The 14,205-nt window shown below is 41.6% G+C and overlaps 1 protein-coding gene across 2 annotated transcripts; it reads left to right on the top strand.

Annotated features, from left to right (window-relative positions):
* The first annotated feature begins 435 nt into the window (after window positions 1-435).
* Window positions 436-9,099, top strand: atf7ip2 (activating transcription factor 7 interacting protein 2). 2 transcript variants are annotated; one of them, XM_029436806.1, is made up of 13 exons: window positions 436-883; window positions 2,824-3,137; window positions 5,024-5,096; window positions 5,255-5,386; window positions 5,740-5,808; window positions 5,949-5,987; window positions 6,101-6,132; window positions 6,228-6,283; window positions 6,564-6,609; window positions 6,874-6,953; window positions 7,158-7,316; window positions 7,412-7,599; window positions 8,490-9,099. In XM_029436806.1, the coding sequence occupies exons 8-13, from the start codon at window positions 6,251-6,253 to the stop codon at window positions 8,698-8,700; spliced, it is 717 nt and encodes a 238-aa protein (XP_029292666.1). In that variant the 5' UTR covers window positions 436-883; window positions 2,824-3,137; window positions 5,024-5,096; window positions 5,255-5,386; window positions 5,740-5,808; window positions 5,949-5,987; window positions 6,101-6,132; window positions 6,228-6,250; the 3' UTR covers window positions 8,701-9,099. The 2 variants fall into 2 exon arrangements, with proteins under 2 accessions (XP_029292666.1, XP_029292667.1); XM_029436807.1 differs by lacking the exon at window positions 2,824-3,137.
* Window positions 9,100-14,205: the final 5,106 nt, after the last annotated feature.

Genomic DNA, 14,205 nt, shown 5'->3' with positions numbered 1-14,205 from the left:
AAGGGACCGGAAAACACGCAATGAGACTCATTTGCGATAATTGTAATTTCAATTATGTTATCGTTGATCTCTGAGCTTGTTTAGTTTGCTTGTATTTTTTATCATGTTACTGTTTTGAACTGTTATATAAGAAACCATTGATGTGCAATGATATTTGGGATAGTAGCCTACAATTAAAACACACACACTCGACAAGTTTCGTCTAACAATTAAAACATTTCTTTTAAGATCACTCAAAACTTTAATTTTTAATTTTCAAACTTTATTTGCAAGTTGTAGTGCAATAACGTGTTAAGAAGACAATTTTGACATATATGTGCTTAATTTTAGAGCAGAAACTACGTTTTTTAATCTCATAACACTTTGTTCTGAAGAAATTCGGCCGGAAGTACTAAATGATTACGTACCGGCTGCATTTATCTCTATGGAGGAGCCATTGTTTGCAGGCGGAAGTGTAACGGTTCAACCAGAATAGCTCTAGCTGAAGGACACGACAGTCAAAATTACACTAAAATCTCGTTTTAAATCTTTACAACGGAGCTGTACTGTACAGCGTCTTTTGCGAGACAGCATACTAGTTACTTGTTTGCTAGCTTCGTGCTACATAGAGGAATAGTTGCCAGAAGCTGCAGCTACAGGTTAGCTAACGTTAACCCTCTTTCTTTGCAGAGTCGTTTGATGCTCTATCGAAACAAACGAGTCATTTAACCTGCTTCTTTAAATCTAATTGACAAGCCAACGCGTGATGCAGTCAACATCAATACATTAACTAGTAAAATACGATAGTGAATTGGTCTATATTTAAGTTTGCACCATTGCAAAGAAGTGAGTGATTTATTGCAGCACAGACAAGCCTGGCAAAGAGGAACATATTTGAAAACAGGTGAGACAAATAACCAATATGGCAACTAATCACACTATGGACTTTTAAAGCCTTGTTGACTCATTGATAGATACACCTGTATCACAATGACTTCTCATAGATGCAGAGGTAAAGGTGAATTGATGGGTCACATTTGTACTATTTTGCACTCTTGAAGTCAAGCCCTTCGGTCAGTTTATGGCCTTTTTATATTTGAATAATAGCATATGTTATTTGTATTCATGTTGTGTGTCAACAATAACCATACACGTGTATTAATGCACTTTGTTATACAGCTATTTGGCTGTAACCCCCAATGCAGTGAATACATTTAGTTTGTAATTGATTTCTTTCTGTACAAACAATATATTTCCACTTTAATAGTAACTTTTTCCCCCTTTGTTACACCGATATCTGAACAGTAGTTGTCTTGTAATGTAGCATATGACATTGTGTGTGTGTGTACCATGTTATTGTTATTGTGGGCAACATGTTGTACAGCAGGGGTATTCAACTACAATTATAAGAGGTCCAGTTAGAGAAAATTTCCACGAGCAAAGGTCCGAGCATCATATTGTCTAACTTGTGTTATGAATTATTGTGATTATTATATATATATATATATATATATATATATATATATATTGAAGCAGCGTAGTAGCTGTATCAACGTCTGCACGTCAACAACTGATTGTCAAAGAAAGTAGAAAATAAAAACATTTAGACAATATTTATTGTCACCTAACATTGAACTATTCAGATACTGTATATATAATACTGTTTACTTTTCACAAAAGCCTTTCTGTAAAATCTTATGTCCGTTGTTGTTTTTGTTGTCCTGCATTGTAGTGCCTTGAGATTGCTTTTAGCTTTGAAAGGCTCTTTATAAATACAATTTATTATTATTATTATTATTATTATTATTATTATTATTATTATTATTATTATTATAGATATGTATAATGTTCTTCTCGGGCTGCATTTAAAAATGAGAAAATAAATAAAATGGCTTTTGAAAAATTGTGCCTCTTAAAATAAAGTGCTTAATCTGTAGCAGCAGCTTGTGTTTCCCTTTTTCTTTAATTGTTTCACATCTTATTTTAACAGTCAACCAATGTTAGAATAAATCAGTCTCAACACATCTTAACAATTGAACAGTTTAACCCAGGCAAGCACATCCTGGGTTAAACTGTTCTATGTGGCTGATGATGCTGACAGGTGGCCTATTTGCTTTATTTTGTCACAAATCAAAATCATATTGGGCTCTGAGTGCTTATTTTCTGTGCCCTCAGTTCAGACTTAAGTGGGTTTGTTTGGCCAAAAACGTTGTGCTTTGTCTCATAGTGGCGTTTCACATCACCACTGTTAATGAGCACCACGGTCTCTGAGCATATGAGACGCTGGTGTTGTACTCCAGTGGGAAGGATGAACATGAATGAGTCCATTCTGGGTTGAAAGCTCAGTTGACTTTTCTTTTCTTGGAGAGCGCCATGAGTAGTTATTTTTCTCTCCCTGTCTGCTGCTCACTCGTCTCTTCGTCTGTGTTTCTCTCCCTTTCTCCGTCTTCTCTCCCTGTATCGCTAACTCGTCTTTTCGTCTGTCTATATTATTCAGAGTCGCAATGTTTGCCGGTTGGAATGCACAGATTTGATTGGCTGCGTAGCATCACGTGGGATGGCTTAACTTGCATGTATTTGGTCTGTGAGTTTCCTGAACTGCTAAACCAGTGCCTTAAAAACGAGTGCGGCGATTCTCTAGTTCACTCCTCTCTAGTTCACTCCTCTCCTTTCCTCCCCTCTGTTCCCCCTTTGTTCCCCCTTTGTACCGGTCCGGGTCCGTATAGGTTGGCGTCTGGGTCCGGACTCGGACCGCGGTCTGCCTGTTAGTGACCCCTGCTGTACAGTTTTAGCATTGCATCACTTTATAGGGTTACCCAATAACAGTGGCTGTTGTTATTGCAGGTGATGGACTGATGACACTGTCAGCTCCCTGCCTCCCCTTGTACATTCTTCAACAACAAACAACAAAACCGTCTGCAAGTGTAGTAAAATATGGCAGATTCCCAAGAGGCAACTCATGGTCGCAGAGGCGTCAAGAGACTATCTCAAAGGAAGGTAAACTCTCCCAGCAAACACAAGAAGAGCACACATTTCACTCGGAAGCCAAAGGAGAGAACTCGAGTGAGCATTGGACCGGCATTTGAAGAGTGGCGTTCAGTGAAAGCAGCAAAGGGAATGAAAAATGACGCAGAACTGGCCCTGAGTCTACTGGACTTGTGAGTTGACGTCCAACAGCTTTATGATTGCAGAATAGCTTCATAAAAGTTTGTAGCCAGTTTAACCAGCAATATAATCTAGTGTTTTTCTTTGTCCAGCGTCAGCTTGGCCTGCTTATATATTTTGTTACTAGCTGGACAAGTCAATCTCTGTGCTTACGGTGTACGTCAACCCTAACTGTTTCAGAGGATTGTGTCTGTCTACACCAGGGGTGTCAAACTCATTTTAGTTCAGGGGCCACATGAAGCCCAATTTGATCTCAAGTGGGCCGGACCAGTAAAATCATATCATAATAACCTGTAAATAACGACAACTCTTTGTTTTAGTGCAAGAAAGTACATTCTGAAAATGTTCACATTTAATTAACTATCTTTTTACAAAACATTATGAACAACCTAAAAGTGCAATTTCAACAATATTAGGCCTCAGTTTATCATTTAGTTGCATTACAACTTACAGCTCACAGTGTATCAGGCACAAAACATTTAGTCACGGGTATCTGGAACAATATAGTATTTTACTTTATGATCAAAACAACTTGTCAAGATATAGAAATTATTTAAAAATGACATTCATTTCCACATCTGTGTAGTAATCCTGACACACCACACACATACAAATACAAACTAAAGTGGCAACTATTAAGGAAGAAGGTTAAGTTCTCCCCCAGCCTTGTAAATGTATAAAATGTATACATGAAAATACATAAAGGTTGTGGCTCTTGTACTGCAGCTGCTGACTGACATTATATTTCACACTGTTCAATGTCTTTAAATATTTCCACAGTAAGTATTCATTTTCACAGAAATATATAACGTGCAAAAGTGTCTGAAGCAGCATTTAACATTAAGTAGGCGTACTCACTGTTTAGTTTGCTCCTGAAACTTGGCATCTTTTAGTGTCAAGTGCATCAATATCAGGCGTTAAACCCTGAGTAGCAGCCAATGTCAGGATGTCCTTTAAGTGCTTGTGTGTGAGCCTTGAGCGCAGCTTTGTTTTATTGATGCTCATTACAGAGAAAAGTTGTTCACAAAGGTAGGTAGTCCCGAACATGCACAAAACCTTTGCCGTGAGGGCTGTCAATGTGGGGTGCCCTCGCAAGAGATGCTGATAAAAGGTGTCCAAGCCCACCGAGGCAAATTTGTCTTTCAAATCTGAATCACACTGAAAGTTGATTACTTCAAGTTGGATGTCGACGGGCAGATCAGAAGCCTTGACCTGTGAAAGGCGAGCGAAACACTGCAGTATGGCTTTGATGCTAATGCTATTTCGCTAGCAATAAGGTAGGCTAGCTTTTACTGCTGCATCACCGATATCTCGGCTATGGGTAACAACAGACTGCTGTTTCTTCAGACCCTGCTAACAATTCATTTATCTCCTCAGTTGTCCTTGCAAGCGGTTGTATTTTTACGACTTTGCAAAATCATCCTGATTGGACCCTCTGGCGGGCCGGTTCTGGCCCGCGGGCCGTATGTTTGACACCCCTGGTCTACACCTTCCCCAGGTCAATAGAGGGAGCCAGCTGTAGTGGACCAATGACCGTTCTAATAGGAATGCACAATGATATCAACATGTAATATCGGCAGACAAAGGCTTTAAAATTTTAATACTGACTCCTGCCAGAAATTTAAATTTCCTCCGATAGCACAGGCCAAAAACTAATATTTAAATTAAATATGGCATGTTTCACATGGCGGCGATAATTGGCCAAAAAGAGTTGGAAAATACCGGCATAGTGGATAACTGCAGAAATCCAAGATGCATTTGTGTGCAATTGGTAAGCTCCTCTCAGTAAAGTAACACATATTATCAACTGAACTCTGTGTGTGTGTGTGTATGTGTGTGTATGTGTGTGTGTGTGTGTGTGTGTGTGTGTGAATGTAAGAATGAAGAGGTTGCCCTCCAGGTCAGCTCCCTCTGGAGCCAGTGATGAAAAGATTAAATTATCCCAATCTGAAGTAAGAGACCTTATTATATGATTATTAAATGTATATTTTCTGTGCATGTTTACATTTGCAAATGCATATCCTGTAGTACAACTATAATCTGCAGTAACTGGATGCAGATCTTCTGTATGCCTGCGTGTGTGTGTGTGTGTGTGTGTGTGTGTCTACAGGTGCAGACACTGATCGAGCAGGAGGTTCACGCTGCACTGAAAAAGAAAGAAGGCAAGCTGCAGGGGTTAATAGGAACTATTCAAGAGCTGGATCGTAAGGTTGACTATGCAAGCTCCATCCAAAAACTGGAGGTCAGTTGAAATGTTACACATGTTTAACTTACTCTTCATAGAATTGAACAAGGTTTAGTTTTTCTGTTATTTCCTCATTCCTTAATTTCAGCAAGCTCGGTCTCTTTCTAAATTTGACAGCTGCTGGTGAATCTTGTAAGCATCCTTTCTTTGGCCGTTTAGCTTCATCCGTTGTTCTTTTTTTTTTTTTTTTACCCATTAGATTAAATCCACTTGAATTGTACTCAGACACTTACCATCAAAACATTCACCTTTTTACCCATGTTTTTGTTGTTCTACTATTTCCTGTCTCTGTCAACCAAAAGAAATATAGCTTTAAACCCGTCTTTACAGAACGTTCCTCTCTTCCTCAGACTCGGTTAAACACGGTAACCAAGAGAGCGGAAGCGGCCATCGCCTACATGACAAAGACACAGAAAAAGGTTTGATGCGCACAGACTCGTGTTTGGACTGACATGCATGAAAGTATTCTTATTACAATAACCTTTTTCATCTGGTTTGTAAAGTAGCTTAAAGTAGAATCTGTGAGGTTGGATACACTAAACAAATGTTTGCCTTTCAGAGCCCACCTGCCGTGTCTTGATAGTGTCGAGACGAACAGGTATGTACAGTGGAACCCGCTTCAGTCGTATTAGTCCTAAAGTTATGAAGGCCCTGATGTGAATTTGTACTTTCGATTTATTTTCATTTTGAATTGTATGTCCAACCCTGCAGGGCAGACTCTGAGGATGAAACCACGGAAAAGGGTAAGAGCCCAGCGAGCACGCTGCTGCGCGCTCTGATGAATAATTAAATGTTTGTGTCGGTATGAGTATTCATTCTATGCAATTTTGTTTCTCAGTTGAAAAAAAGAGCGTGGATTGTATGAACAAGAGCGGAGAGCTCTTCAAAATGATGGTAAATATGCAGATCTTGGAATAATCTGTTTAATACAAATGTAAAAATGTGAAAAATGTCTCCTTTAATCAGCAAAAGATGCATTAATATGTATTTATATTTCCACATAAGTCAGTGTTGATTGTAGTTTGGACAATCATTTTTTAGCAGAGTTGAGGCGCAAGAAGTCTGCACAGAGGAAGAGATTAACGTCAAAATTGTTTGGCTATTAATGTTGTGTCTTAATTATTAATAGTATTTTAAACAATGAGGTTTAAGTTGATCGATCCTTTCTGTCCAGAAAACCACAAAAATGGCACTAGTGAAGATGCAAGTCGATAATAAAGGTAAGATATATATGCATACACACATTACATACATATATATATATACACACACACACGCACACACAAATAGCTCAAGTTTAAACTAATTTAGCTTCTGCTGACATTATTTGCCATGCAGTGAGAAAAATTGACACGCTAAGCTGCTATAATGACCCAAATTAAATAATATCAGTCAGTGAGTGCATGAATTAATAACCACATCCTTTTTTCCTACTCTTTCCTGTCCCCTTCTGTTACTTGTCACTGCACATAATCCGTGTTAAGCTTTGAAGGCTGCCATAGCAGATTTAAGTGAGGAGCTGCCTCCCCCGGTTCTCAGCCCGTATGGTTCTCCTGAGTCTAAGGTAGGACGCTTCGTTATTTGATGTATCCTTTTCAAAACATGCCAGGTTTAAATATGTTATCTGCAGCTAATAACAAGCTACTCAACCAAGCCAGAAGATTATTTAGTTTTCTATAAAAATCAGCTGCTTTGGAGTTATTCTAATTGTTTGTGTATTTTGTGTTGTGCTTTTTATTTACTCACAATGTCATGTTTTGTCATTCAGGAATTTCTCGGGGTTATAAAGAGAGAGCCAGAAGATAAGGAGCAAAGTAACACTGTTGAACAGTCCACGTCGTGTGAGGAACCAAAGGCTTGGAGGCTGAAAGTAGAAAGTCTCTCTCGTGGTGATAGTAGCAGTCCCAAGCACACAGACTCAGAGCAGGTAATACACACTCGCACTAACCCACAGTAGCAATTCACTTGATTGCTTGCTACTCACATTAACCTTCACTGCTCTCTGCTTTTCTGACCCTGAAGGACACAGTCTTGTATCCTCCTCTTCCCTCCACCACTTCCCCTTCCACCCTCAACATGGAGGCGGCCTCATACAACATCCCCCAGATACTAAAGGTACATTTGGCTCTCATCAGGAACCCCGCTGGCCTCTCCGTGCTCTGGAACGTGGATGAGAAAGACCCCTTGGCGCCGCCCATGGATAGTTATGGGTGAGAAACAGCAGAGGGCGAGAGAGAGAGAGAGAGATTATGTCGCGTGTGTTTCCACTGCGTTGTACGGCACGGCTCTACTCAAAGTCGACTCGCTCTTTTTTTGGTTTTCCATTAGGAAAGGTTGAGGATAGTACCTGGTACTTTTGTTCGTAGACTAACTGAGACGATAGAAGGTGGAGTTAAAACACTGCAAACCACTGATTGGCCAGAGAGAGTCGTCACCAGCACGTCACAGGACCTCCTGCACACACCCGCCATTTTTAAATAGCAAACGACCGTCAATTTCCATCGCATTTGTTCTTTAAATTCACTAGATCCAGATTGTGTTGCTTTTTTGCAGCCGGCAAAACTACGCCATACAATTGACAAAGTGCAGACGTTCCTCCGTTTGGTTGCCATCTTGCATTTCGAAGCAATCAGCCGATCAGCTGACCCCTCCCCACCTACACTGAGGGGGTACGATCGAGCGGAGCCTTACCGTGCAGTGGAAACACGGCATAAAGAAAGAATCAACCCCGGGCCATTTGGGAAGCTTAAACCTGATAATGTGTTTGACATATAAAAGGATTGCAGTTGCATTGCAGATTATTTTTGTGTCGATCGACCAATTGATTAATCGACAGCTCTAGTGGACTTGCATGATTTGAAATGGCAAAATCTGAGACAAGTAGAGTGCCAGATGGCGACAACACCTGACACGTTAGAATTAGATCTGTTTATTGCTATCATTGCTCTGCCTCTGAGACAAGCAGCCACTCTCAACCAGGTTCAACATAACAACATATGACCACCAGATAGAAGCACAGTTCAGCCAGTTAGTGGTCTCAGTTATTTTCAGTTACTAACTCACCGCATTCTCGTTGTCTCTCTCTCTCTCCCTGCTGCAGCATCTTCATGTCGATGGAGAAGGTTAAGGGTAGTGGCATCTTCCCACATTGGAGTAACCTTGGTGAGGTGAGGGCCGTCCCACTGCCCATGTGTGTGATGATCAGCAAGTACAAGCCCGGGCACAAGGTATGTGTTGCTGTGATAGCCAAAGACAAGTTTGGAAGGTACGGACCTTACAGTAAAGTTGTAACCGCAGCTATACCCGAGTAGTTGGGAGGAAGATACGGGGTCGAGGGAGAGACGCAAAAGGCTAACTGCCATTTTTCACATGAAACACTCTTTTCATCGCTTCAAGGTTGATGACACGGAGAGCATCAGGAGTATAATGACATTTTTTTTTTGGTTGTTTCTTAAGGCAAAAGTACATAAACAATTTTTTATTATTTGAAACGAAATAAAACAAAATGGAATTGCACCCAAATGTTAGCTTTATTTTTGTCCTCCAGCAGTGATTACGATCCAATGGAAGCTGTATATATAGCCATGTTTTTAACAAACTTATTTTTCTGTTTGGTTTGATATGTAAAGGTTACATTTGTTGTGTTTAAATGTGTGTTCTGTATGATACATTTGTGGTTGAATTATAAAGTAAAAACTTCAAACATCAAATGTCCATGCTTCTGTCGGTTTATAATGAATCCAATGCTCACACTAAAGCCATGTACACAACCAACCTAAAAGATCCCCGGGAAGATGCTGATGTTATCTTTACATGCTTAATGTTAACTGCTACTTGAAGTGAGTTTGAGACATATTCAGGCGATGCCATTGTTTACGCCCTAATCCCATAATATAAGTTTCACTCACACCTGATGCACTATATGGACAAAAGTATTGGGCCACTCGTCTTAATCATTGAATTCAGGTTTCAGTCAGTCCCCTTGCCATAGGTGTATAAAATCAAGGTGCGTAAAAGTCACCAAACCTCTGCCAACTCAACAACTGCAGAGTTCCAAACCAGCACCAAAATCTTAATGCTTCATCTTACCATCTTAAGTCATTTTGGACAAATCTATGCTTCCAACTTTGTGGAAAGAGTTTGGAGAAGGCTCTTTTCTGTTCCAGCATGACTGTGCCCCAGTGCACTGTAATGGAACATTTCATATGTCTATGTTCAATTCTTATTGTTTAATACTTGGTTCAATGAACTTCTGTCTTTCCCAGCATATCCCTGTAACTGTTCTTCCCACCCTATTCTTCTTGTGTCTATCCCAAATGGGTGAATCTTCTCCCCCTCCCCTCTCTACACATTGTTTTATTTTGTCTTATCACCTGCAACTGTGTGAACTCTCCTTCTCTACTCCCTTGTCTTTGTGGGCCAACTGTGGCAATCTTCATTCCCACAGACACGCTCCACAATCTTGTAGAAAGCCTTCCCAGAAGAGTGGAAGCAGTTATAGCTGCAAAGAGGAGGACCTTCATATTAATGCCTATGAATTTGGAATGGGATGTCATAAAAGCTCCTGTAGGTGGCCCAATACTTTTGTCCATATAGTGTATGTGCAGTGTGTTGATTTGTAAATGTGAACCAATAATTTGTGATCCGTGTCCCTGAACTGTTGCACTTATGGAAGTAAGCATGGAACTTCCCCCTGAATTTGCACAGTACAGCCGATCATCCCGCAAGCAGCCAATAGAGGGAGGTATCGGCTCTCTGTGTTGTGTCTGGCTTTGCACCAGTTAAATACAGCTTGTTTCTTTCAGCTAACACCTTCGCTTTTCTTCTGTGACACCACCCTCGCACCAAGCTTTACAAAGACTGCATTGCTTCTTTTATTTCACACATTGATTCTGGTCTTACTTCCTGCTCCAGATGTTTCCTTTTCCTGCTTGATGGAGCTCTGCTTTCTTACCAGCTGGCAGCAGTCAACAGTCCCCTCACTCTCTCGCTCTGCCTCAAGGTCTTACATTCAGTAATGAAGACAGGACTCAAATTATCAGTTGCCTAAACCCATTTGTCGAATCAACCACTCTTTTAGCAAAACCCTAAACAAGTTCAAGTAGTTAGACACTATTTGCAAAACTCTAAACACATTCTCCTTTACTATAAAACACAATTCCCACTGTGATGCACATTGGGTTGCAAAATGCTAAACACAGGCAGCAAAAGTTGAAAACAACTACAACACACTTGTCATCGTTTAAACATGACTCAAAACTGTTCACACTTTTTTCTAATGATGTGATCAACCAATTTAACACACTATATAAGCAAGTTCAGAGTGAATACCGACAATGGATGAAAACAGTTTCAGAGGCAGAGGAGGAAGAGTACGAGTAAGAGGTGGTGGGCCAAGAGGAAGATATCAAGGCTGAGGAAGAACCAGAACCGTCATTTCAGATTCAATTCGGGCAACTGTCATAGACCATGTTCTTGTTCATGGCTTGACGATGAGGGAATGCAGGACAAAGAGCGCAACCAAATTTGAGTAGGTTCTCTGTGGCCACCATCGTAAGGGCATTCAGAGAAGAACACAGGTACAGTATAGTAACAGATTCTTTGTATTTTGGTACGTACATTTCTACTGTATGCATACATTTGTAAGTGCATTTTCCCTTTTGTAAGACGGCCACATGAGAGTGGAAGGAATGCTTTGTTCTCGCCACAGCAAGAAGCTCTCATTGTGGACATGGTCCGTCAAAACAATGCTATCCGACTCCGTGAACTTCAGGAAAGAGTTGTGGAAAATAACGTTGACTTTGGAGGAATCAACAGTGTGCGCCTTTCTACCATTGCCCGTGTCCTCCAGCGTAACGGCATGCGCATGAAGCAAATATACAAAGTACCCTTTGACCGCAACTCAGAAAAGGTTAAAAATCTACGATATCAGTATGTTCAAGTAAGTGTACTCAGACACTTTCAGCTCTGATGCAGTTGGTTTGGTAATGTGCTTTTCATATTTACGTTTGAAGTTTTCTTTGTTATTTGTATAAGTTGGGATAATTGTACTTTTGTTTAGTTTTGCAAAAATGTGTTAATTTACAATAAAACTAAATCAAACTACATGCACCGGATGCAGTGTTAAAAGATGTTTTTATGTTGTGTCTAATGAATAATAATAATAATAATAATAAATTGTATTTATAAACCGCCTTTCAAAGCTAAAAGTAATCTCAAGGCGCTAAAATGCAGGACAACAACAAAACAACAACAACAGACATAAGATTTTACGGAAAGGCTTTTGTGAAAAGAAAGGTTTTTAGGCCCTTCTTGAAGGAGTCGGTGGCCTGTGGAGCCCTCAGGTGTTCTGGGAGGGAATTCCACAGGTGAGGAGCGGCTGAGCAGAAGGCACGATCGGCCATGGTGCAGAGTTTTTTTTAGAGGAGCGGAGGTTGCGTGTGGAGGTTTGTTGGGGGAGGAGTTCCTTGAGATACGGAGGAGCATTTCCATGTATGCACTGATGGGTGAGTAGGGAGATTTTGTATTCGATCCTGAATGCGACAGGAAGCCAGTGGAGGGAGTGGAGAATGGGTGTGATGTGGTTATATTTTAGCACCCTCATCAGCGTAGCAATGGAATGGTATTCCATGCTGGCTGATGACACGGCCAAGGGGCAAAGTGTAGAGGGTGAACAGAGTGGGGCCAAGAACCAACCCTTGAGGGACACCACAGGTTACTGGGTGTATCTGCGAACTTGCACCTCCCAAGGATACATACTTTGTTCTTCCAGAGAGGTAGGACTGCAACCAACTCAGGGCGGAGTCAGAGAGTCCGATGGTGTAGTGGAGGCGCTGAAGGAGAATCTGATGGTCGACCGTGTCGAACGCTGCAGTCAGATCCAGGAGGATGAGGAGAGATGGGGAGCCAGCGTCAGCCGCCATCAGCAGGTCGTTTGTGAATGCTCTGTAGGTTTTTCTATTTTGACTGGAAAAGTGCATGATCTGAAAGCATTGTTTGATTATTGCCAGAAGAGTCTGTGGTTTTGTGAATGTAGCTTGAGTTTTGTGTTTAAAGTTTTGAGAAAATTAGTGAAGGTTTCAAGAAATGTGTTTTAGCAATTGTAAAAAACTGTAATACACAAAAACTACGTTACGTACGGTAAAATGAATCCCGGATGACCGCCAGAGGCACTGCTGCTTAGTTGTGCTAATACCTTTAAAGTTTTGGTTTGGTGATCACCTTAGTTGTATTTCATCCTTACTGACCCCCAGAGGCAGTGCTTAACACTGAATACGTTCCGTCTCGCGCATGTGCAGGTCGAATATTTATATCAACAAAGTCACGTGTGACCTCGGACGACCCCGGTCATGTATAAGATCCGGTGTCATAGACGTCCTACAGAATCTTCTCGCAAAATCACGAGATTCCAAGTGAGTAAGAACTCTGGCGGTCATCCAGGATTCATAGAACCATAGTTACAGACATAACTTTTGTTCTATTTCATCCTTACTGACTGCCAGAGGCAGTGCTTAACACTGGATGACTTGTAACAACAGAGACGCGAGGAATACCGAATACCTCCCATACATAAAGGTGGCGCAGATGGACTCTGCAGAATAACCACCCCTAACGGATGAGGGGTAGCTACATTGACCCTGTAAAACCTGGAGAATGTGCTTTGTGATGCCCATGTGGCCTCAGCACATATGTTCTCCAAGGGCAGACCTCTCAGGGTTGCCCATGATGTGGAGACTCTCCTGGTGGAGTGGCACTTACTCTGGGCGGCAGAGAACGGTCATTCGCCCTGTATACATGGGAAATTACATCCACAATCCAGTGGTACAGGCACTGCTTCGAGAGAGTGTAGCCTTTCTTAGGACCACCGTAACAGATAAAGAGTTGTTCTGATGCATGCGGTATACATATGCGGTATACCTGACATAAGCTCTGAGGGCTTGTACCAGGCACAAGAGTCTTGACCTTGACCTGTCTCCTACGGGGGGGGGTCAAACTGTGCCGACTGGATAGGCCGATTCAGATGTGAGTGTGCCAACACCTTAGGAAGGAACACTGTTTTTGGCCACAGCGTGACACCAGAGCCATCAGAATTCCACCTTAAACATGAATTGTTCACAGACAAGGTTTGTAGCTCACCTATACACTTGCTGAAATAATGGCACTGCTAACTTGTAGAAACATCAAGCCAGGTAGCAGCATATGCAGTGAGAGGGGAGGAGAGCACTCCCTTCACTGATGCAGTCTGTAGGTTAGCGTGAGCTAGAGCACACTGCTAACTTGTAGAAACCCAGCGTAGGAGATACTGTACACCCACAGTTTACGTGACGGCAAGCTCCTGCTAGCAGTCCACCAGTCAGATTTACAACATACATTTGTAGCTGGCTGCAAAACTTAACGATCTCACCACCGATGAACTTGACCGGAGTCCGCTAGTACGAAGGTCCAAAATCGGTGACACACAGTTCCCTCTTGTGGAGGGACAGCCCGTTGCAGCCTCTGGAGGGCGAGTAACCCGCAGCTCCGACCAACGCGGTTGCGAGGCTACAGCGACAAACCTTTTAAGTAATAGTATACTTCCTGATTAGCTCAAGCTAATGCTCAGAGAGTACTCGCCTGCGTCTTAGCGAAAAGAAATGAAGGAATGATCTCGTGACACCGGATCTTATACATGACCGGGGTCACCCGAGGTCACACGTGACTTTGTTGATATAAATATTCGACCTGCGCATGCGCGAGAGGGAACATATTCAGTGTTAAGCACTGCCTCTGGCGGTCAGTAAGGATGAAATAGAACTAAGGTGATCACCAAACCAAAA

Source organism: Cottoperca gobio, chromosome 8, assembly GCF_900634415.1.
Source record: "Cottoperca gobio chromosome 8, fCotGob3.1, whole genome shotgun sequence".
NCBI classification, from domain to species: domain Eukaryota; kingdom Metazoa; phylum Chordata; class Actinopteri; order Perciformes; family Bovichtidae; genus Cottoperca; species Cottoperca gobio.
This window is presented reverse-complemented; position numbering and strand designations above follow the sequence as displayed.